The sequence below is a fragment of the Parasteatoda tepidariorum genome, chromosome 6, assembly GCF_982258835.1.
Source record: "Parasteatoda tepidariorum strain Cologne lab strain chromosome 6, Ptep-v5.0, whole genome shotgun sequence".
Lineage (NCBI taxonomy): Eukaryota > Metazoa > Arthropoda > Arachnida > Araneae > Theridiidae > Parasteatoda > Parasteatoda tepidariorum.
In genome coordinates this window covers 6,447,035-6,471,129 of record NC_141760.1, presented here as the reverse complement: position 1 = coordinate 6,471,129, position 24,095 = coordinate 6,447,035, and the positions used below count along the sequence as shown (strand labels likewise).

The window sequence follows — 24,095 nt, the reverse complement described above, 5'->3', positions numbered from 1 at the left end:
AATGCTTTTCTTTCAATATCTTCGTGATATTTTCTTATTCATATAAATATTGAATTGTTTAACAGATAAATGTTTAAAAAAAAAAGAAAAAAAAAGATTGCCTTGAATAAATAAAACACCGAAATAGTAAGAAATATAAGCCGAAACATCCACCTGTTGAATTCCGTTCTGTGTCCATAATGATACCGCTTGCTTTTCTTTTTCGAGATCACAGGTGGATTAAGGAACAAAAAGAAAGAATAAAAAAGAATATAAATGTATATAGACAGAATAAAAAAGAAGAAATAGAGAACGGACGAAAAGTACCGTTGCTATATAATAATCGGCCCTTCTCAGTGGCACAGATAAAAGGGCACAAAATAAAATGAAAATGTATAAAAGTAACAAAAACTAGAGGGGTGGGGAGGACCCGAAGTTCGCCAAGAAAACGGGGTGGTTGGGGTGGGGGGCAGCCAGAAGAGAATGTTCCAGAAGGAAGCGGTGGAATATATGTGGAATACATACACTTACTTGACATCGTCGCTTTTTGAGGCAACAAGAAGTGATTTTGTTCTTTTATTTTGTTCCACTTTTTTTTTTATTCATTTTAGTTTTACTCTTCTTTATAGTATCAGCCAATTTCTTTATTTTTTTAAAAAACATTTTTATTCTTGTCTAGTAGCTAGTGACCGTGTTAGAAAAAAAAAAGTTTTGAAGAAAGGGGGGAAAAAATGAAAAATAAACGTGCGAATAAATATTCTAAAATAAGAAAAGTAGAACGTTTTTGAAGGAGTAATAGTAGTCATAATAATATTAAGTTATTTGCTTTATGTTATTTTTATATTATTGTTATTATTTTGACGAGGTCTGAAAAAGTGTTTGGGGGTTTATGTTATTAAGCATTCTGAAATGATTCATTTGCTACCAAAATTCTTTTATAAATTACCTTTTCATTATTAAAAGAATTTAATACGAGTGTTCGTAAAATGTCGATAAATGGAAATAAATTTGTTTCATCGATTAAATTTTAAATTAATAAAAAAATAATGGGTTATTTAGGCGTATAATAATGTAGAAGTGGCTATATAATATTTGTTTCTTGACTTCTTTTTGCTATAGTAATTTTAATAGATGACTTTTTTTTTTTTTTTTTTTTTTTAAATTCATTTTTCTATGTTAAACGTTAGGATCATTGCAATTTGGTATTTAATGAATTATGGACTGACAAATGCTTTAATATTTTTTAAAAAAAAAAGTTATAACTCATTGTGGAAAAGTTAGTAAATAATATTAATTTATTTTTATATTTTTAGGAATCCAAACAATATAGCGTTATAATGACATTTCAAGTACATAAAAAAATTCCATCACTCACTTTTTATTTTTAAAAATCTGTGACTTCTTCTTTATATTTTGAAATTTGGCCTAATTTCCTATCTTCCTATCAATTATAATTTCCTATTTTCTATTTAATTGGTGAATTGTTGATTTCCTATCTAACATTGCTCATATTACGTAATTGTAATAATCAGTTAAGTAACTTTTAAGCATTTTTTGGAAACAGAAACATTTATTCATTCGTAATGTTAAATTTGTTACAGTGTCGAATGAAATAATAGGTTAAACTTTTAAATGAAAATTGCGAATGAATTTTCATTCACTATTAGAATTTTAAATAATATTACTAATTCTCAAACTTCTGCCTATCATAAATTTTATTTAAAAATTATTATTATTAATATTTAGTATGACATATGTATTTAAAAAACATAGAGATTTCATCAAAACCTTTTATTTCGTATTTAATAACCGTCGTTGAAGAACCGACCCAATTTCGAGTGTACCAATGTTCAACTCCATTGCATTGATCCTAATCCAGAAGACAAGGGAACTCCACGATCAAGTATTGGGAGAAAATTTGCCTTCGTGGTGAACCTTTTTGTGGAACTAACCCTATTTGCTTTACATGGCGAGGAAGACACCCCACGGTTAGCCTGAAAGCAATTGTACTCTAACCAGTGATCCGTCTACCACTGAGGGTATTTTACGTCAGCACTGTGGTCAGTGCGAGCCGGGTGCGGATTTCGTATCGGCCAGTCACTTCTGGGATTCGAACCCGGTTCACAAATGTTTGTAACATTTCAGGAATGTTAAATACTTATATTTATATAAGCATTTTATATTTATAGCTGAAAAGTAAACTTAACCGAATAAATGGTTTTTATGCCATGTTCAAAGGTATCGTGATAGAATCGCTTAATTTAACACACTTATCAATTCCATCGCACATTATTTTATTTTTAAATTTACCAAAGATTTCTAGTGTTCCATTTTGGTGTCCCCATGAAAGATAGAAATTTCTGGGTTTTTTTTTTTTTTTTTTTTTTTTTTTTTTTTTTTGAATCTACAATTTCTAATCGTTTTCCTCTAAATACATTAGTGTATAATTTTTAAAAACAGCTGCTTTAACACAAATTATGCAGTTAACTGCTTTTATACAAACAGCTTCATTTGCATTAATGATATTGAAAAACTTAGTAATGACTTGTAATACTACTTTCTTAAAAAATGATTTTACTTTTATTATTTTTTACCATCTTTTAAAATGTATTATTTTTTTCCTTTATTTTTAGGTGTTACCAAGTTGCAAGTTTCGTTCCTGTATCAACGGCGTGTAAATATTTATACTTTTTTTACTTTTTAATTCATACTTTTTAGGTGCAGAGGATGCGCAAAATGTAAATTTGGAATAAAAGAAACAGAAATTCAATTCATGTTTTTAAAATTTGTAAAAAATAAAAAAAATACTTTTTTCCTTCAAATTAATTTTTATTTTCAGATTCATGAGTTTCTGTCCATTGTTGTTATTCAAATTAATGATTTAAAATTAACTTTTAATCATATTTTTTATTTAATTTGTCTTTAATTAATAATTTTTACGTTATATTTTATTTACTTTTGCAGTTATTTTGAATAATTTTTTTATTAAATTTGAATAACTTTAAATCAGTTCTTCGGTGGTAATAGTGACTAATGCTGTAACTTATTTAATCATAAATATATATTTATTTTTTCATTCATAATTTTTATGTCATCATTAACTTAAATGAATAGAAACATCTATAGCGATAGTATCAGGCTAAATTGTAAAGATAATGAACATATTTTGCCTTTCCTCGCTTTAACTGTATTTTATTTGTTTGCTTGTATTCAATTGTTATCTGTATTTTTGGAAGTTAAATAAATGTGAAAATATATTTTTAGTTTTGTTTTATTTTGTGCATTGTTTCATTTTTTTGACCAATTTCTATCTAGACATATAGCCAATTTTTTTCTCTCCTCCAGTTAAGTAGTTAATTATTTTATAAGTAAAGAGCAAGGATGTATGAGTTGTTATAAATTAATTCATTAAATTTTTTAAGATACATTATAATAAAGAAATGCCATTTGAAATATTTATATTCATTATCATTTAGTAATATTCTAACATTTTAATTATTACATTTCTTATGTAACAAGCTGTGTTACATAAATTAATCAAATACTCTTTGAATATATAAAATAATAATAATAATTATTGAGTAATATAGAAAATCGTCAAAAACACTTTAAATAGAAAATGTATCTATGTTTTTTCCTAACTGAACTGATTTCAGTTTAACTAACTGAAATCAATGTTTTTTCCATTCACTTATTATTATTTACTGTGTATTTATCTTACGAGCATAGTAACTGCCAACTTTTATAAGTAATAATTTATTTTAAAACTCGTAAAATATGTTATTATTAGTTTCCAAATTTTCGTTAATTTTGAAAATAGTACATAAAACTCCTCAAAATTGCAATTCTTAATTTAATAATGTAGCTTAAATTAATAATATAAGCAAGATTTCAGAAAAAAAGTCAAAGGGAAATTCTAATAATAAAAAAAAAACCCTCTTATTTTATGTTTTTATCGAACTGTTTTCAATGTATTTTATTATTATTTATTGTATTAAACTTTTATTCTAATAATTGAAAATAAATTTTTAGAATGCATTTTAAAATGATATATTAAGCAAGAGTTTCCTGTCTTTAAAATTACATTTATAATTGAGTAAAAAATAATCATTTCGAAGGCTGAGGAAATTAAAATGCTTCCAGCATATGGTGTAAATTAATGCAAATTTATTCTGAATTTTTCTCTTCAATAGCTGCTGATTTTATTATTCAAATGTAAATTTCTATTAATTTTTTGAAGAGATATAATCAATAAAATGTTATTTATTGTATTATATTTCAAATAATTATTTGTGAGACTATTAAAAAAGGGTACAAACTGAAATCATTTAGAGTTGTAAATAAAAGTTCAGATAATATTTTTAAAAAAAAAGTATTTTGAATTAATAAAGTTTTAACTTCTTAATTCTTATATCTTTACATCTCTCTTATTTATATTCGAATTTAATGTGATTTATTTAATTTTTCCTTTATATTTAAAAAATAATATTTTGAAAAATCTAAATCAACAATGAAATGTATCGCTAAATCAAGATAAACATTTACAAATAATTGTTTGCTAGCGTTCAAAATTAAGTCACACTCAAAAATTTCTTAAATTCAAAATGTAAAGTAAAATCGACAGAAAAATTCTCTTAAATTCAGACAAAATTATTTAAGTACTAAACTTATATATTTTTGTTGCTCCCATTCGAATTTAATGTTAAACAAATTCAAATATTGTAAAGTGAACATTAATTGTTTGTAAGAGTGTTCAGAATAAGGTCACTCATATGAATTACTCATAATTAAACGTAAACACAAAACGAACAATTTTTTTTTTTCTATAAGGAAAAATATCTTAGAACTATTTATCACATCTTTCATACGTCATCCTGATTTAATCGTTAATGTCAATTTAATAAATATAAATAAAACTTTTGATACTAAATTAAGAAAAGTAAGCCAAAGAGAAATTCAAAAACTAATATAAACCATATCTCGATTTTTATTTTCGTATATTGCTACATTAGATTAATTATATAGAAACACAGACGACTTATATGTATAATTAGAAATACATGTTTCGACTCATTTGGGGGTGTGACTCAGATATTTAGGGACTTAGAACATTTAGTTTCAGATAGAACTTAATTAAACCTGGTTAATTGTTATGTTATACTGATTTAATCGTTACAGTCATTTTAATAAATATAAGTAAGATTTTAGGTAATAAATAATGACCAGTAAGCTAACGAGAAATTCAAAAAGTAATGTAAAACCAATTTCGATTTTCATTTTCGTATATTGTTATGTTTGATTAATTGTATAGAAACGTATATATATATATATATATATAATTGAAAACATATGTTTCTATTCATTTGGTTGTTGGAGTGAGAACATTTTATTTCATATATAACATAATGAAACCTGTATAATAATTTGTGAATGAAATTGCATACTTATAAAATGATTTATACATGAAATAATTATAAGGAACTATTTTAAATCCATCTAAAATCAACGAAGTGTGCCTAACTACTGAATTAAAACACATTGCATTTTTGGTTTGAGTATTATTTTAGAATTTCTCGTAATTATATTCCTTTTTTAATATACCGCTTGGTATGCATCACTAGGCATGATAATATTATAATTTTCTATTTGCATATCGTGTAATATATTTGAAGATAACGATCAATGACCGTATTGTATAAACCCTTAACTATTTCATTTCGAACTCCTAGTTTAAATGTTAATCGTACTTAATGAAAGGGCCCTCCGTGTGCAACGGAATTCCGTGTGGATTTGAATCGATGCAATTTTGCATCGACTCAAAACAGTTGTTCCACGAAAACTTTAATTCCATCCGAATGCTGCACGCAGCTCTTTCCGAATTTCGGATAACAGCATTTTGATGAGGATGAGGACCAACCAATAGAAACTTCAGCAGCAGTCGCGCCCATTGATGACAGCGGCTGACGTGCGTCTGTTAGATGGTTGCCACAATGGGAACACTTACAACGCCAAATTTGGCGTTATCGCTTGCAGATTTGGCTATTATTCTCTGCTTGGATCTGGAATGAATTTTACTTAATCTTGTTATTGCATTTAATATTGTGATAGCCCTTTTCCACATTTATGAATGCGTGCGTAGATGTAAATAAATAATTTTTTAACTATAAACTTATATTTTGTTATTTTTATAATTTGCGATATTTCGAATAAATATATCAAAAGAAGGTAGCAATATTTATCAAACACAGTTACACCCAGTTAATCGTTCAAATAAAACATGATAAAAATAATATGGTTTGGGAGTTTTAAATGTTGACAAATGAAGCTATTTTACAGCAATTTAATTTTTTTTATTTATTAATTTATTTCGTAAATATTGTTACAATGCTATATTACCAAAGTACGGTGAAACCTGTTAAGTTGACCACCTATGTTACTTGATCATCTGTCTAAGCTGATCTTAATGAAGGAGAAACCAAATGGCATTGGCAATTGATTTTTTTTTCTGTATGAGGTGACCATCACTAAATTGTTGTCCAAACGAGTGGTCAACTGGCACACGTTTCACTGTAGAAAGAGAGAATAACATAAGAGTTACAAATCGAACTGTGTTGTGTATACAGTTGTGAATAAGCATTATCGTTAGTGGTAATCAGTGGTTGCATTGAATTCTTTTCAAAATAGGGTGGAATAAAACCTGTATTTATATATTATTGCTGTTTGATTGTTACAAAAATTAAAATCAAACATTCTTTCACCATCTTAAAACAAGTAACCTAATTTTCTTAACATTAAAGTAATTTTAATTTCTTAAGTTGAGATGCAAATTGATAAAAAATAAATATTTTCTCTAAAAATTTTGTAACGCGTTTATTACTCATAAAACTTAATTCTTCCGTTGTTTCATAATTACTAATTTGAAAAGGGGAGAATTTGGTGAAACTGCGTTAATGCCACCAGTAAAAGCACGCCAGTAATTTAAATCCAATAATCAAAATATAATTAATAAATGATAATAATATTTTTTTTCTTTAATTTTCGATTCCGTTTGACTGTATTTTTCAAAACAAATTTTAATAACGCCTTTATTACTTTTTTTTGTTGCCTTTGATTATTTCAAAAATAAGATGCGAAAATTCACCTAAAAAATATTTTAATGCATCAAAACACAATTTACAATGAGTGAGTGAGTAGCAGAATTTTTCTCTCACAGAAATTTTTTAACAAGAGGAAACATTTATTAAACATTTTCAAAAAATCTTGCTTTTCCTAAAAAATTATTTTACATGCGCAAATTGTTTGTCAATCCACAGTAATAATAAATTTATGTACAATAATTATAAATCAGAAATTTAAAAAAAATAAACAACGCTCTTTTTAAATATGTTAAACAAATATGTCATGTGATAAAAAGAAAAATCAGTTCAGCAACTTCTTTAATTTTATTTTTCGGATTTCCAGGGGTATCAAGGGTTATCCCCTTTAAAAAAAATCAATAAAATAATTATTTTCTTTAATTTGTGTGGATAAAATTTTAATAACGTATTTATTACTCATAAAACTCCTTTTTCAAATTACCCTGCCGAAGTGATTTGATTTGGAAAATGTCAGCACGAAAAGACAATTGGCGCTCTCCAAGAAATAACCAAAGATTGGTGACTCCCGCCAAAGTAACTTCCCTAACTTTATTGTATTCACCCACTTAATTAAATGTTCTTTTATTTATATAATCGCTCGCTCACTGCGACTTTTGGCGAAGTGAGGCCGTCGCCAAGACAGTAACCCCACTAGCCAGGAAATACCTAACGAGTGACGTAAGCATGAGGCAATTTCAAACTCAGCCACTCATCGTGCGCCCTGTAATAACCCCTGCAAAATGTCTACACCTAAATCACTTTTATTCCGTGCGCCAAACGTAATTGGAGGTCGATTTCTGTTTTGGAGTTCGATTGGTGCAGCAGATATGCATTCTCCCCTATTAACATAACCAAAGGCATTTCTAATAATATGCCTTCGAGAAATACGGTTATTTGTTATTGCCCCAAAAAGGTAATTACGCTCTGTTGAATAGACAGTCATATCAGTACTGTATCATAATAATACAGGCAGAGTTATTGAGATCTGTTCCGTACACATTTACATTCTCTTCCCGAAATTGATGTTTGTACTGCCTGTACAGTCAGTCTATGTTCAGAGAGTAGATTTGAGTAATGATGCATTGATAATCAATCCAAAGCTTTGCCGGATTATTATTAGTCCCAATCTTGGGCATCTAATAATTTATCTCTGAAATTATAATTAACAGAGTCGAGTTAGTTAAAAGGATTTTTAGTTGATCATTTAGATTAAAACAGTTTGAAGGAAACAAAGAGTGGATACTGTAAAAAATGCCCCCCCCCCCAAAAAAAAAGAAAACATACTAACAAACTGGTTTTATCGTGACGAGATATTTATAATTTTGAACGTAAAACAATATTCGTAGAAGTATAATTGTTCTGGGGATCAAGAACGATATTAGTTCTTATTTTTTAAATGGACGAATATTGAACGTAAAAGTCATGAAAATCTCCCATAGAAAAAATTTCTGGGGGTCTGAAAATATTCCAAGAATTTTTGTGAATTCCTCTGAAATCAGTATCATCTTGTTTCATACTACATTTTTTGATGAATTCCACTGAAATGAATATCATATTATTTCATACATAATTTTTTGTGTTATTTTTTCATAATATTAGCCAGGGTTAGTTCTTAATATAATCCGGTTGTTTTAAAAAATTGGAGGAGAGGTGGAAAATGGGAAGAACTTTTCATATTAAGGGTCACAATTCATTAAAAGACAACGCATTCTGCTTTTGATATCATAAATCATCGAATGATATATAAAAATATCATTAAAATAAAAAATATTCAAGTATTTGAAAAAAATATTACAGGGAAAAATATTCAAATGTTTTAAAGAATATGCTCTAATATCTTTGATATCAAATTTTTTGCTCTCATATCATGGAAATCAATCGAAGCTTAAATAACACTAAATTCTTTATATATTTTAAAGAATGTACTCAGATATATCTTAAACATCTAATGATTTGCTCTCGTATCGTAGAAATCAATTGAAGCTTAAATAAAATAAAAATATTCAAACATTTCATATAATATGCTCTAATATTTTTGATATCAGAAAATTTGCTCTCATATCGTAGAAATCAATTGAAGCTTAATTAACTCAAAAATTTTAAAGAATCTGTTCTAATATCTTTGATATCAAATGATTTGCTCTCATATAAGAGAAGCCATTTAAAGCTTAATTAACTCAAATATTTTAAAGAATATGCTTTGATATGAAATGACTTGCTCTCATATCATAGAAATCAGTTGAAGCTTAAATATCACAATATTCAAATATTTTAAAGAATATACTTTGATATCAAATGATTTGTTTTTGTATCAGAGAAATCATTTAAAGCTTGAATAACACAAACATTTTAAAGAATATACTGAAATATTGTCACTAAATGATATTTGACTGTCATTATAATAGAAATTTTCAAACAGTTTTAGCGGGTTCAAAGAATATGCTAAGATATTCTTGTCATAAAACTATTATAGTTTGAAAAAAAAAAAGTTTATTTAAAAAAGAAAATAAATAAATAAATGTCAAACAAATGTTGCTACTGTATGTATATAAGTTTACAAATTTTATGGTTTTGCAATCGAACTTGAAACAAAATTATAAATTTCGTTCATAAATGTATCCAAATGTACTTTTTAAACAAAAACATTTCCCCTTGAAAGAAGCCATGAGGTCACAGGGGGAGAAGAAAGAGACGAATACTCTAGGAAAGAAGTTACGAGCACGGTACAGTGTATAGGATAGCGCCATCTATTGTTAAGATTGTCATTTTCTACCATATCGCCGATCTTTTAATACGGAAGTGTGTGTCACATATATAAAAAAAAATGAACGAAAACTTTTCATTTATTAAGTTCAAGAAGATCGGAAAAAAAGAAATTTTCGATGCTAAGCTGGACGCATCAACAGAATATTTTTCAATTTTATGTTATAAGTTTGTATTATTGATTGTTTTTCAAATTTATGTCTCTAACAAAGTACGTGAATTCATAGATTTACCAAGTATGATAGACTAGAGAGATTAATAGGATATTTTTACTAAATTCAGATTTAAAGAGATAAATAAATGAGAATATTAAGAAATAGTTTGAATTATATACATAATATATTTAGTATTCAAGATAAAATATTACATAAAATTATGATTTTACCACTTAATAAACTTTTAATTGTTGCATTCGATTTCAGGGTCGGAGAATAGTGGTTAGTGCCAAGGGATGCAATGGTATCCATTTCAAGCTCAATGTTAAGAATGGAAAACTCATTTCAAAATTTATGTTGTTAAAATTCCAAAGCAAAAATACAAATTTCAGATGAATCTATCGTTTTTACCATTCATAACCTGTCTTACTCAAATCCTTTATATACGTATACCAAAGTAGGATATAATGTGCCAGTCAAACATGATACAAAAATTTAAACTTTCACAACGATTTGTTTAATCAGTGTCAAAACATACTTTTAATTATGAATGGAACACTCAGCAGATTAAATATTTAAACACTTCATACCGAAAAAGAAAGACAAAATGGAGAAATAAAGTTAATTAAAAAAAATTGAAATGTACAAAATGAATGGTATAAAAAATTATTATTATAAATTCAACATTAAATAATACAGCTTTTTATTTGTTTCCAATATTATCATTTTAAGCCATTATCTAATCGTTGCAGGATCTCTAATCTAATCGTTGCAGGATTTTATTTTTTTTCGATAACTTCGATTTTTTTACTCTTACCTTCCAATTTACACCAACTGTTTTTGTTTTTATTGCTTTTTTGACGAATAAACATGAAGTACATCCTTTGTTTTTTGAGAGTTCATTTTAAGTCCTGCTTAAATTCTAATTTCCCCTCGATCGTTAGTTAGTTCTTCTGGTTTGTTAGGGTTAATTGAAATAATTAAAACTTCATCAGCAAAGCGATGATGACTAATTTTTTTAAACTCCTATTTAGTGTCTCGAATACCTATATCTTCCAGAACAGTCAGGTTATGTTCTGTCCCTTTAGCGTATAGTTTGTCTAAAGCAAGAACTCCCCTAGCCATTCGTCTGGACCTATGGCGGTGACTATGGTAACGAGGTATAACTATTTGAAAAAGGGTTGTGGGGTCACTGTTTAGGACAGGTTTTGACTCGGGTCGGCGAGAGAAAGGGAATCTTCGGTCTATTGTGTTAAGCCCTAGAGTGAAGAGCCTCCCTGAAATGCGCTATTTTGTATACCAACTATACTTCTTTATTCTGTTTGGTTTAAGCTTTATTTTGATCTATTCTGTATGCGTTTCTTTCGAATTTGTGTGACGATATTAAGGGTATTTTCATTAAACAAAAACATCAAAGAAACAACAACATGAAATTATTGAATATATGATAGTTAATTATAGAAATAGAAAAGAAGTAACATACCAAAGTAATAAGTTCAATTTTAGCTAAAACAGTTCTTGAGTTTTCTGCGATAGGTTAATGAAAGTATTTTAATAACCTTTCATTTACATGAAGCAATATTTCAAGTTAAATGTGGAAATAAACAATTAGTGACACTACAAAAAAAAGCACAAAAAGAAAGACATTTTTACAAGTGCAACTCCAGCTAAAGAATTTCTTTTTACTTATTTCCAGTTTGTGACGATATTTGGATGGCCTTTGATTTTACGGGAAACAACAAGGAAGTAATAGAAGAAAAATTAGAAAGATAGTTTATAAGTATCATTGAGTAACTCATAATTGAGATTATGTTTTAGAAAATTCAACTTATTGGAATAAAGTTATGAAGCTCTAACGGAGAAAAGTTAAGTTCTTTAAAACCCACGCACTTATGCTAATATTATCATGTTGCTTCATGACTGATAGGTTAAAATAATATTTGTCAATCTTGTTATTAATTGTTTGCATTGTTTCTTAGAATAAAACTTAATGTTACTTGTTATTATTCTACCTTATTGAATAAACATGGTGAAATCACGCTTAATACTAGGTTAAACAAATAACTAAATCTAATTGATCAACAATGCTTCTTAACAAGCAATGCTAAATAAAATTCAAAAGCGATTTTTTTTCTCTAATTCTGAATATTTTAAGGAGAAAGAAGTTGTTTGAAAGTTCATTTTAAGACGAATAATACAAAAAGAAAATTTATTTTACAGAGAAAGGTAAGTTATGTTTGCTAAATAAAAAACTTAAATCTTTTGTTTAACTTAAACTCAATAGCATTTGGAAAGAAAAAAATTAATCTTGATATTTCAAAGATAAAAAAGGTACTTGCAATATAATATTGTTAGAAAAAAACTATAACTTTAATCATGAATTTCAACTGAGATGAGCGTTCTGGTTACGTAATATTGTTACAAAACTTATTTCGAGGGGGGAAAAGTATAGTATATTTATTACACATTATATACTAAAGTATATTTATTACAGGTATATTCATTTATTACCTTGGAAGGTAAATGTTTTAAAGAGGTTGAAGTACACTTGCAAAAAATATACATTTATAAGTCACATGTTTAGTAATGCTAAAGATAAATTCCTTGCTACTTATTTAAAAAATTATATTAAAAAAATAACCTATAAGGGTATGACAATAATATTTTAAGAGAAAAGAGGACTCTTACAATATTACAATGTTATTGAAAAATATATTTTGAGACAAAAAAGTAAATAAATGAATACAATATTTTTTGAAAAAGATAATAAGAAGAAAATACATTTTTTTATACTCATAGTAAAGTAAATGCTTTAAAGTGGTTAAATTTCCCTTGTAACCTAACATAAGTCAAATGTTTAATAATACTCAAGTTAAATTCATTGATGTTGATTTTATTAATTCAAAATCGTCATATGAGAGTACAAACATATTGTTTCAGAAAATAAATTATTATTTAATAATACTGGAATCGAAATTAAAAGTTTTAGTGTGGTTAATTCACGCTTGTAAACAAAACAAAAAAATAAGCTTAATGTTAAATTTTTAGAAATTAAATTTAAATTTGTGTACAGTATAACTATAGTATTTAAAAGGTGACAATGGTTGTTATGTTATTTGGAAATTTATTTCGAGATACAAAATGAAAAGGAAAGAAAGCACAATTATTATATCTAAAGATGTATTATATCTATTATAATCATGATTTGGGAGAAAAAAAAGCACATTTATTTTATATAAGAGTTTATTATATTGATTATAGTAATGATTTGGAAGGCCAAAAAAAAAAAGGAAAAAAGCGCATTAACTCTATCTGAGTATGTAGTCATAACTTGGGAGACAGAAAAGAAAAGCATATCTATAGTATCATAGGTTGTAAAATCTTTAGTGTAGTAAAATGTTTACAATAAAATATTTGATAATGCTGAAGTTAAATTCGTTGATATTGTTTGCTTTTTTCTTAAACTTAATTTACTAATTAAAACTAACCTAAAATGTAATTACGATTTTTTTTTAAAGATGAAGAATTTACATGTAATATAATGTTGATGGAAAACTTATTTCGACGCAAGCGATTAAAATATGAAAAAAGTACTTGGATTGTTCCTAAGAAATAAAGTTTTAACTTGGCCACACACACATTCGTTAATTAAAAAAAACTAAAGTTACTTGTTTACAAATATTCCAATTCTGTGACACTAAAGGGCATTCAAAATAAAAACAAGAAACTAAAGTAATAGACTTGATAGAGCTAAAATTGAATTCTATAACATTAAAAGAAAAGAATCAAACTTAACTTTGATATTTTTAAGAGGGAGAAAATTTTTAAACAAACAATATATTTAATCAAGCTAACCCTAACAACAATTTTACCATGGTCCCAGTTGGGGTCAGTATTTATCCTATATAAACATGCACCGAAGGACCCATATTGAGATGTCTAGATTTGTTAATATGGGTCCTATGGATGGTGTTTTCAATATAAATGTAAACAACAACAATCTCGTGGCCTGCTCTACTTCCGGTTGCAAAGTATACAGCTGCTTACTACAGTTTATTCTGCGAGGCGATATTCTCTAACAAATATAGTTTTGTTTTTAATAAAAGAAATAAATTATAAAATTTCTGCGTTCAAATCTGCTGCGTTTCATAAGATATTAATGATATTGCGTCATTCTGGTGAGTTTGAAGTGAAAATTTGTTTTAGATATTTATAGATGTATTGTTCAAAAAGGTGATGTGGTTGCTAGATTAAGTTGCTTTTTTGGATGTCCTCTTTTTCAATTCCTACTATTAGTTCACACTCTCACTATATATATATATATATATATATATATATATATATATATATATATATATATATATATATATATATATATATATATATATATATATATATATATATATATATATATATATATATATATATATATATATATATATATATATCTTGTTCAAATTTTCAATCGTTGATAAAATACCTTTTAATCATCCACTCAAGTTCAAATACATTTTTTTTTTAAACTTGTAGTGGATGAACAATTGATGTTAATACAGTTTTTTCAAATATTAAATTTAATAAATTAATTTTACTTTTAAATGAAAGAATTTTTTTTAAATTATTTAAAAAAAATTAACTAAAATTAATTTTTTCCTTGTTGACCTATCTAGGAATTGACATTACTTTTTTTTTTATTTATATTACTGGTTACTTGTTTTTTACTGCTTGTTGTTGTTGCAAGCCGTTCACCATCATACGATAGTGTTAGCATATTTTTCGAGCTGCGAGATTAAGTTCATTTTACAAATTATCATTTAGGTTTATTGTTTATTGGTATATTGTTGACAAGGTAAGAAGTGTTTTATAAAGATTATTTTTTTCAAATGGCAATTCTTACGTCTTGAAATGACAGTAGGTCTTCAAATAATAAATCAGGTAGAAAATACACGTATACAATAAATATTACTCAAGAAAGTCTCAAAACACAAGGATCACGTTATGAGTCAAATGGCTTCAAAATACACCGGAAACAGTAACCCGGAAGTAAAGGCAGTAAAAAACTTGCAGTGCACCCTAGTGTAGAAAATACCGTATAGGGCCTACATTGGCTGAATAATGAATATAAAATATCGGGTCTTTTGAACACTTATTGAGCCAAGATTCGTGAATATTGATCCAATGAGGGCCCACGTTATGTTGTTGCCACTAGGGAAAATTGAATTTAATGAAATGAAAAAAAATTAACTTTCCTATTTTAAAGAAGAAGAGCAATTTTGTTATTTGCATAGTTCGAAAACTTATTTCGGATCAAACAATTAAGATTCAAACTTTTCGTCCGGCTGTACTTTATAACAAAATTATTACAAATTTAAAATGTGACTGCCAATTTACAAAAAACTGAACGTTTAGAATAATGCGCGTTATTTTATGGTATATAAGTAAATTTAACCATAGATTATTCTAATTAAAATTTTTAAGCGTAGTGTGTTTTCATAGAAACAATGTTTGAGATATTAGGTCAGAGAGTAGTTAATTTTGTGTTAATTATATGCCTTAATATGTTTTGTAGAAAAATTATAAATCTTAACAACTAAATTTAAAAGTAGGGCATCCTAACGTTCTTAAAAAAAAATTGTGTTGAACAAACAACATAAAATTGTGATCAGCAATGCATGATTTAAGATACTTATCAGAATCTATTCAGCAGTCGTTCTGCACAGCGTAGGACTTTCTTAACGTTTCTTAATTAAAGTTTATTTTCATTATTGTATTAAGAAGCGTTTTTGAAAAATATTTGTTTCATTTTTATGAGAAATTTTAAAGCAATGAGTGTATTCTTAGAAATTTTTTTGAAAAAAGCATCTAAATTTGTAACTGCAAAGATATTTATTTATTTTTTTTTAAATTTTTACAAATGGAATAATTAAGATTATATTTTACTTTTAATTCTTATAAATTGTGAAGTGAAAATATAAAATTGTAAAGCAAACATTAAATTTAAGGCTAAATACGAATTAAAATAAACATTTATAAAATCTAATAAAATCACATTTCTTTATGATCATTACAAATAATATGTTACTGTAGCTGCCACGTTCTTTAATTTTTGTTTTATTACCGTCGTTAAACACCCGACCCAATTTTGAGTTAGCGGCTACTTATGTTCAACGACGTGGCCTTGTATTGTGTTATCCAGAAGACAGGGGAACGACATGATCAAGTATTGAGAGAAATTTTGCCTTCGTGGAGGATTTTTGATGGAACTAACAAGCATTTGCGATAAATGGAAAGGAAAACCTTCCACGGTTAGTCTGGCGGCAAAGGGGACTCTAAGCCATGATCCGTCTACCACTGAGGATACTTCACGACAACACTGTGGGCGGTGCTAGCCGGGTGCGGAAGTCGTTTCGATCAGTCATCGCTTTGATTCGAACCCGGTTCACCTCATTGGAAAGTGAATGCTCTATCCCCTGAGCCACCATGGCTCTAACAACCACGTTTGAAGAAGAAAAAGAAAGAAAAAACTTTTTTGTGGCCTTAGTATGTTTTTATGTAAAATTCTATTAATATCTATTTTGAACCCTACTCTGTAAAAAAAAGTGTTTCTCAAAACTGAGCAAAAATGTGTCAAAATAACACCGAAACAAATAATAGTCGTATTTAAAAACCCCGAGTATTCAAAATTGAATCAACATATATACGTATTGAGCAAAATGCTTTGTCTTTAAAGTGAAGTGTGTGGGAAAAATGTTCGTTGCCTACCCCCTGGATTCGAACCAAGGACCTTTGGAATCTTCGTAGGATGCCCACATAAATGTATTGCTCATAAATGAGTACATGCTATTTCAATATTGAATGCATGGGGTTTTCAAATTCGACTATTTGAAGACTTTGGAGGCAAAGCAGTTACCATCTATCATATTATAACAATCTTCGGAGAAGGCTTGCGGAAAAGAAGGATTTTCTCACAATAGGGACCATCCTTAACGTGTAATAACTCTCGGTGAGAACCGATTTTTCACGTCATTTATTTACCTAAAGACAAAAGATTGCGATCCAATAGTCATTTTTGTGAGAAATGGATCTAAACTGTTCTTCTCCATTGGTCTTCATTTGTTTCGGACTTATTTTGACACCTTTTTGCTCAATTCTGAGAAACCCTTCTTTAAAGCGCACCATTATACCAGCAATTTAATATAAAACGCAAGCTAAGTAATTGTTAAATCTGAATTTATTATATAAAATGTGTGACATATATGTAACTGAAACGTACTGACAATAATTTTATTTGTAAATATTTAATTTTTAAGCCGATACAAATTGAACGTGGTTTTTAACCCATATTTTTTTATTTGTTGCTTTCTTACGAAATGGATTTTTTTTCTTTCCTTATTAATTTAAATGCAGCACAGTAATTTAAATACATCATTGATTTACATTAAAAATAATCTTAATGTTATATATAAAAAAAATGTGTATCATAATATTTTACTATTGCGATAAAAATTAGTTTTCAATTACATTAAAATACATACCTTGGATTGAATAAATATTATATTGAAAATAATGCAATGAATGTTATTGAAACTACCGATAAAATTTTTTACTAATATTATGTTATGATTCCAAATATAATATTTATAATTATAATTTTGTTGAAAAATAATATTTATAATTACGTTAGGTATTCCAATCATTTTATATAACAATAAAGTATCATAGTGTGACCATAATGTATAGTATTATATAGTATGTGCTTATAATGCATACATAGCACATTTCCGAATCAAAGCACGGTAAAAAAAGTACCGGTACACAGGGTGCTAGCTCTTTTTATCGTAAAGTTCTATTTTACTGCAAAATTATACGGGGAAAAAAATCTGATGTACCGTAATTTTTACAGTAATATTGTAAAATCACTGAGTCATTGCAATTAAATAATTATTACTGTAAAAATAACGATGCGAAATTTTACTGTTAAAATGTAAAATGGAATTTTAAGGATGCTGTACTCAGATTGCCAATACTTTTTACGGTAATTTGATCCGGAATTTTTTACAATGTTGAATAATATTGTAAAGAAGAGAATTAGTTCATAATAATGACGACGACTTTTGACGTCTGTAGCATTTATATTGAGTAATTTATGACCTAAAATAAAAATCTTGAAAATGTAAACTTTTCCTTTTTATTGCTTAAAAATAATAATAATAATAAAAAATGCTGTTATTTCTCTTTGAAATGGTTTAAACTTATACAATTTCGTCTGAACTAGAGCTTGAGACAAGATATTAGTTCTTTTTTCAGCATAAACTCAAAAATATAAAAGGTTGCTGCATGATATTAGAAATTTATATTTTAAATATTTAAATTATTACATTTGATTTTGATACAAAGATTTAAAAATAAGTCCAAACGGACTGTTACTATTTTTAGATAATACAAATTTAAAAGAAGTTTTAATATCAAAACGTGATATTTTCAGGTTCATTCAAAGCAAGAATCTTATCTTTCTTTTAAATGTACTAATTTAAATTTCGAAATCATCTATTGTTTATTTTTAAAATTATAAAATATTTCAAAGAAGTAAATCAATCAAAACCATCAAATGCGTTTTTAAATGTTTCAAAAATATATCCCAATACTCCTTACGCTGCTATCCCGTATTTGTCATTATATACTGTTTTAGCATTTGAAATCAGAGTATGGTTCAAATTTCTTCAACCTTAATATGGGTCTAAGTTTTTCGATGTTATTCCTATTTCTTAGATTCAGATTCGAATGGAAACATAGTCCAATTTAACAGTTTATTCGGGTAACAGCAAATTTGCACTTTATTATGGTCTCAGGTAGGGTAAACTAACCAGTGAAGGAACACTTAAGCTTCTCTTACCTTTTAAAAAATCATATTAATTTCAAAATTCGTAATTTTAGTTAAATGACAGTGTCAACATATTTGTTACTAATTGCAAATTATGTAAAAAAATTGTAGAGAACTTACATAATATTGTTTTAAAGTTTTGGAGGTTCAAATTACAAGTATTAAGAAGACCAAGTGAAAGAACAGCTCTTACCAGTGAATGAACACCCAGAAAAGGAACACTTAATTTTGGTTATTTTTTAATGCCCTTTATGAATTTATAAGCCGTACAAATATTTAAAAAACAAGCCTATTCTTGAAATTATAACATGTAAATACTTGGAAAATTTTAACTTTTTTTTGTAATCATGAATTGAAAATTAAAGTGTCAACATATTAACACATACTGTTCATTCACTGGGAAATCCATGCCCAATAAAGGAACATGCCTATTCCCTCACTGGTTAGAAGTTGTTTTTCGTATTTTTACCATACTTTTGATGCGGAACATCACTAAAGGTACAAGAAAATTAAAGTTTATCTTTTATTTTCATTAACTTAGAAAAAATACAAGTAAAGGAACACTTGTTCCTTCACTGGTTTTTCATCGCTTGGTGATCCAGTGAATAAACACCCCTTTATCTCAGTACTTTATTATGCTATGATGTTTTAAAAAAATAAAACGTAACTTCAATAACTATATTTTGAATTCTCTTTTTCACAGTGAGAAAAATAAAACTATTACATACAATTAATTCCACTTCAAACATATAAATACAAACACTCACCTTATAATTTTTTCAAAGAAACAAGGTGTTGCAGAGATAATAAATTCAAAAATTTTCCAGAGAAGTCTATTTAACCAGGTAATCCAAAACATTGCTGGATGACTTCCTATTGTTTGGCAGTAAACTATTGTTACCAATCAATCTAAAGAAAAACTTTCAAATTCTTATTTTTAATCAATATATATGAAATGCTCCCTCACTGGTTGGTTTACCCTACAGGTTTTTATGCCTTAACCTTAAAATTTTTTTTCTAAAAATGAGCTTAGTGACGTATGTAAAAATTATAACTATAACAAATAACTGTTCTAGTCTACGCAAAAATGTACAAAATTTTAATATAAATAAATTTTCAAGGAAAATTTTGATTCTGTAAGAATGCATTTATTGATCATTTGTTGGAAGAGCTAATGAGAGTTCAAAATAGTCAAAAACTAGTTTATCTAATGGAATTGGAAAGCGTTTTCTTTTTGTTATGAATGACTTTTTTAGCTTCCTTTTCAAATGACTTGTTTAGATCATTTTAATCCCTCCTTTGCTCTTATTGACCTCAATGCTGATTAATGCTAGTTTGAAAGCCTTGTTTTTCTTTTCAATTAAAGACAAATTTGTGAAATACTAGTTTATTTCATTATGATTCATTTTTAAAAAAATAAGCAAAAGTATAAGTTAAAGGTGTGCGTTACGAAACACTAAATATAAATCTCCTGAATAAAACAATATTATGTATGCATGATATAATATAAAGAATACATAAACAATATAAAGCATATGAATTAGTTTTTTTTTTTTTTTTTTTTTTTTTGATGAATTAGATGAAATACTCCATCTGTAACTGGTGAAATAAATTATATCTGTGCAAACAAGACAAATGTTGAGAAGTTTTAATGGATTTGGTTTGTTTTCTTCACAACAAAGTGGCAGTTTCTGTCAGATATAAATATTACGTCACCTTTTGCAAACTTAGTGCACTTAGAAAACATTTCTGGTAAAATTATCGTAATGTAATACCGATTCTGGTACAAAAGAAAAAGAAAAAAAAAAAACTGAATAAATAATTCAAACCGAAATATAACGTATTTAAAGCATTCATTTGGTAATTTTTTCATTCATATGTTAACAGTTAACCGGAAAGTTTGGTTTTCAAATTTATAGCCCTTATTTCCGTACATTTAGTAACAAATACAAAACTGAAAAGCAAATTTAACTGAATAAATGATTTCAATGCCATGCTCTTAGGTATCATGATAAAAACACCAAATTTTACCTCATTTTGTAAATTATATCACATATTATAAAATTATATTTTATTGTTTATTTTACCAAAATCATAACTAAATCACTTAGGTAAAAATTACGGAGCTTTTAAGTGTTCCCATAGGACCAGAAACACGGCAAATTTTATCACTTTCTCATAGTTTTAACCCTACTTTTTTTCTCTGTGTAAATAGAATTTATAAATTTTCAGTGTGCTAAAAAAATTACAAATTAATAATTGAATATTATGAATTATAATCGAAATGTAATCATGGGATTGTCGTGATAGAGCATTTCTTTAGCGAAGTCTCATTCTTTTTATTAAAGTATGACATTTTGTGTGTACAGTAATTTGACAAATAAAGTGAACCAAATAACATTGGTTGTGGAACGATAATAAACTACTGGTTTTTCGCTCTAATTTTTTTAACTTTCTAAACACGTTTGATTTTCAAGCAATTGCAATTTGCATAATTACGAAAGTAAATGATTGGCTTACAACTTTGAGCACTGTTTCGAATTTCTGAAGTTAAATTATAGTAAAATTTTATGTTATTTTACGTGAAAGGAATTTAAAGCTATAGTTATGAATTATACTAATAAAATGTGTTCACGTTCACAATTTGTTCTTAGTTAAAAAGTCAATACGCATTTGCAGTATTGTAGCGAAAATTTCTGATGATTTTATTCTGAATTGTATGATGTACAGAATGTTGCACATCAGCATTAATTATAATTTCGTGCAGAATAATAATTTTAAATAACGTTCTATTGAAGGTCATACACGAAAATTTAAAAATATTGCTGAATACAACAATGAATAGGACAATGATACATTATAGAATCCAATGTTGTGCTCCTACGGTAATTTTCCTATAGTATACATATCTAACTGTTTATTTATTTTCTTTTTACTACAAATAAAATACTCTAACATTTTCTTAAAAATATTTCTTCTTTGAGTGTCGTGCTACAATATTGAGAATATTCAATTTTCTGTGGATATAGCGCAATATACGGATTACAACAATATTTTACAATACAATATTGCACAATGTATTCCATAAATATCGGCAATACTGCGGAAACCATGCCATTTTCTTTTATTGTTGTGCAATCTTACCAATATTGCATACTTTTCAATAGATACCATGCAACATTGTGAATATTGTGTGATTTTCTGTTTATGCAATGCAATGCTATGAATTTTTTGCAATTTTCTATTGATGTAGTGCGTTAGTGCATATAGTGTGCAGTTTTCAGTCGTGCCAGTACAATACTGCAAAGATACTAACTTGTAAAAAAAAAATTATGGCAGCAGCGTAAGACCATCGGTATTGAGTAATTTTCTATGTATGCAATGCAATACTGCCGATATCGCGCAATTTTCTGGGATGTATTTCAAAAAACTCGAATAGTGTTCTGTTCTCTATCCATGTAGTGCAATACTGTAGATAATATTTAGTGCACTGTTTGAGGAAAATATACAGTATTTCAATGTACAGGGCAAAATACTGAAAATATAGTAGAATTTATTTATGAAGGAAGTGCAATATTGTGCAATTTTCTATAAATGTATTGCAAAATTGTGGATATTGCGCAATGTTCTGAGAGTGTGATACAATATTGTAATTATTGTACATTTTTCTGGTGGCTCAATACTGTGAGTTTTTGACCAAAGTAGTATTTTTTATGGGTGCAACACCTGACCTGATAGTGTACTTTGATTTTTGGCTTCAATAAAGTACGATTTAAAAAATTTGTTGGAAAAAGACGAAATTCAATTTTTGTAGTGTTTTATGATAGTCTTATAGGATTACGTAATAATGTAGCAGAAAATGAAAAGAAATATTCGAAGCATTGATAGGGTCGCGAGCAGATACCACCGAATTGATCAACGACCGCATTACCAAGGTTGATCGTTGATGTCTTCAATATCCGGCGTGTGCCGGATAAGAATGCAACCTTTTATTATTCTTTTAGCTTCATGTAGAAAAAATTCTGGAATAGAAAGGGTTGCGAGACAATAACCTCTGGTGAATAGATGCCCCGTGTGCTTTGCACATCTTGTTGAGTAAAAGGCAATCGCCAGAAGACCCCCTGTACCATCCACAAGTACAACGACCCCTTGATTTATAAGGAAGGAAGCAGCTGTTCTAGAACTTTTTTTTATTTATTTATTTTCTTTTTCGATCATTCTGTATTGAATCGTTTACGGAAGGCATAGATTAACGACCGAGTTTTATCTACTTTTTTTTTCTTCTGCTGTCGGAGTAAATGTCCTGGGCTTAGAATGATTCGAAAGCTGGTCTTCTTCTCGGTGATTTTTCGTTCTGCCCGAAGAAAATCCTATCCTGAGATTGGATTGGAAATTGGAAAGTTAATTAATTGGATTTGGGATCTATTCTGTGCTTGTAGGAAAATAGATTTTTTGGTTTGTTTTGTGACGGATTAATCCATTTTGAAGTTTCAGTAATGGACGAAGTACGGAAAAAAAAGGGGTTTTCACTGAAGTTCTCGAATAAGGTAAATATATTATTTACATAAGTTGAGTAGATAACATTCTGCTTGCATAATCTAATATATTCTAATTATACTTATGATGGAATTTGCATAAGTGCGATAGAAATGCATATAAAATAAATTAAATTGCAGTGTTAAAAATAAAATTAATAACAATAATAATACGATTATATGAAAATATGTTACCTTCGATAATAGAAATTAACTGTTACAATCCAAATTATCTGTTTAAAATTTTTTGTATCATTTAAATAGTGATTCAGATCACAAAAGTGCATAAATTTAAAAAGCAAGTTAACATAATTTTATGAATAATTAAAAAATAATAATATTATTAAAAAATAACATGTCATCTTTAACGATAGAAATTAATTAAAATTATTTGTTCAGAATTTTTTTTTTGTCTGCAACATAAAAGATGATGCTGTAATGCAAATAATAATGCAACTTGAAAATTACAAACGAATTAACATATTTGCATAAATAAATTTTTAAAAAAATACGATTCTAACATAATGGGTTACCTTCGATGATAGAAATCATCTGTTATAATTCAATTTATCTGTTTAAAATCTTTTTTGCTATGTCAGCAACATTAATGATGATGCTACATAAAGTGTTATGTAAATAATAATTC

At 27.4% G+C, this 24,095-nt stretch overlaps 1 protein-coding gene across 1 annotated transcript in view; it reads left to right on the top strand.

Moving 5' to 3' along the window:
• Nucleotides 1-24,095, top strand: part of LOC107452896 (uncharacterized) — a 183,938-nt gene that overhangs the window by 33,022 nt on the left and 126,821 nt on the right. The window contains exon 2 of the mRNA XM_087165357.1: nt 2,613-2,653. Coding sequence (XP_087021483.1) covers nt 2,613-2,653 — 41 coding nt within the window. The remainder of the gene's footprint in view (nt 1-2,612; nt 2,654-24,095) is intronic.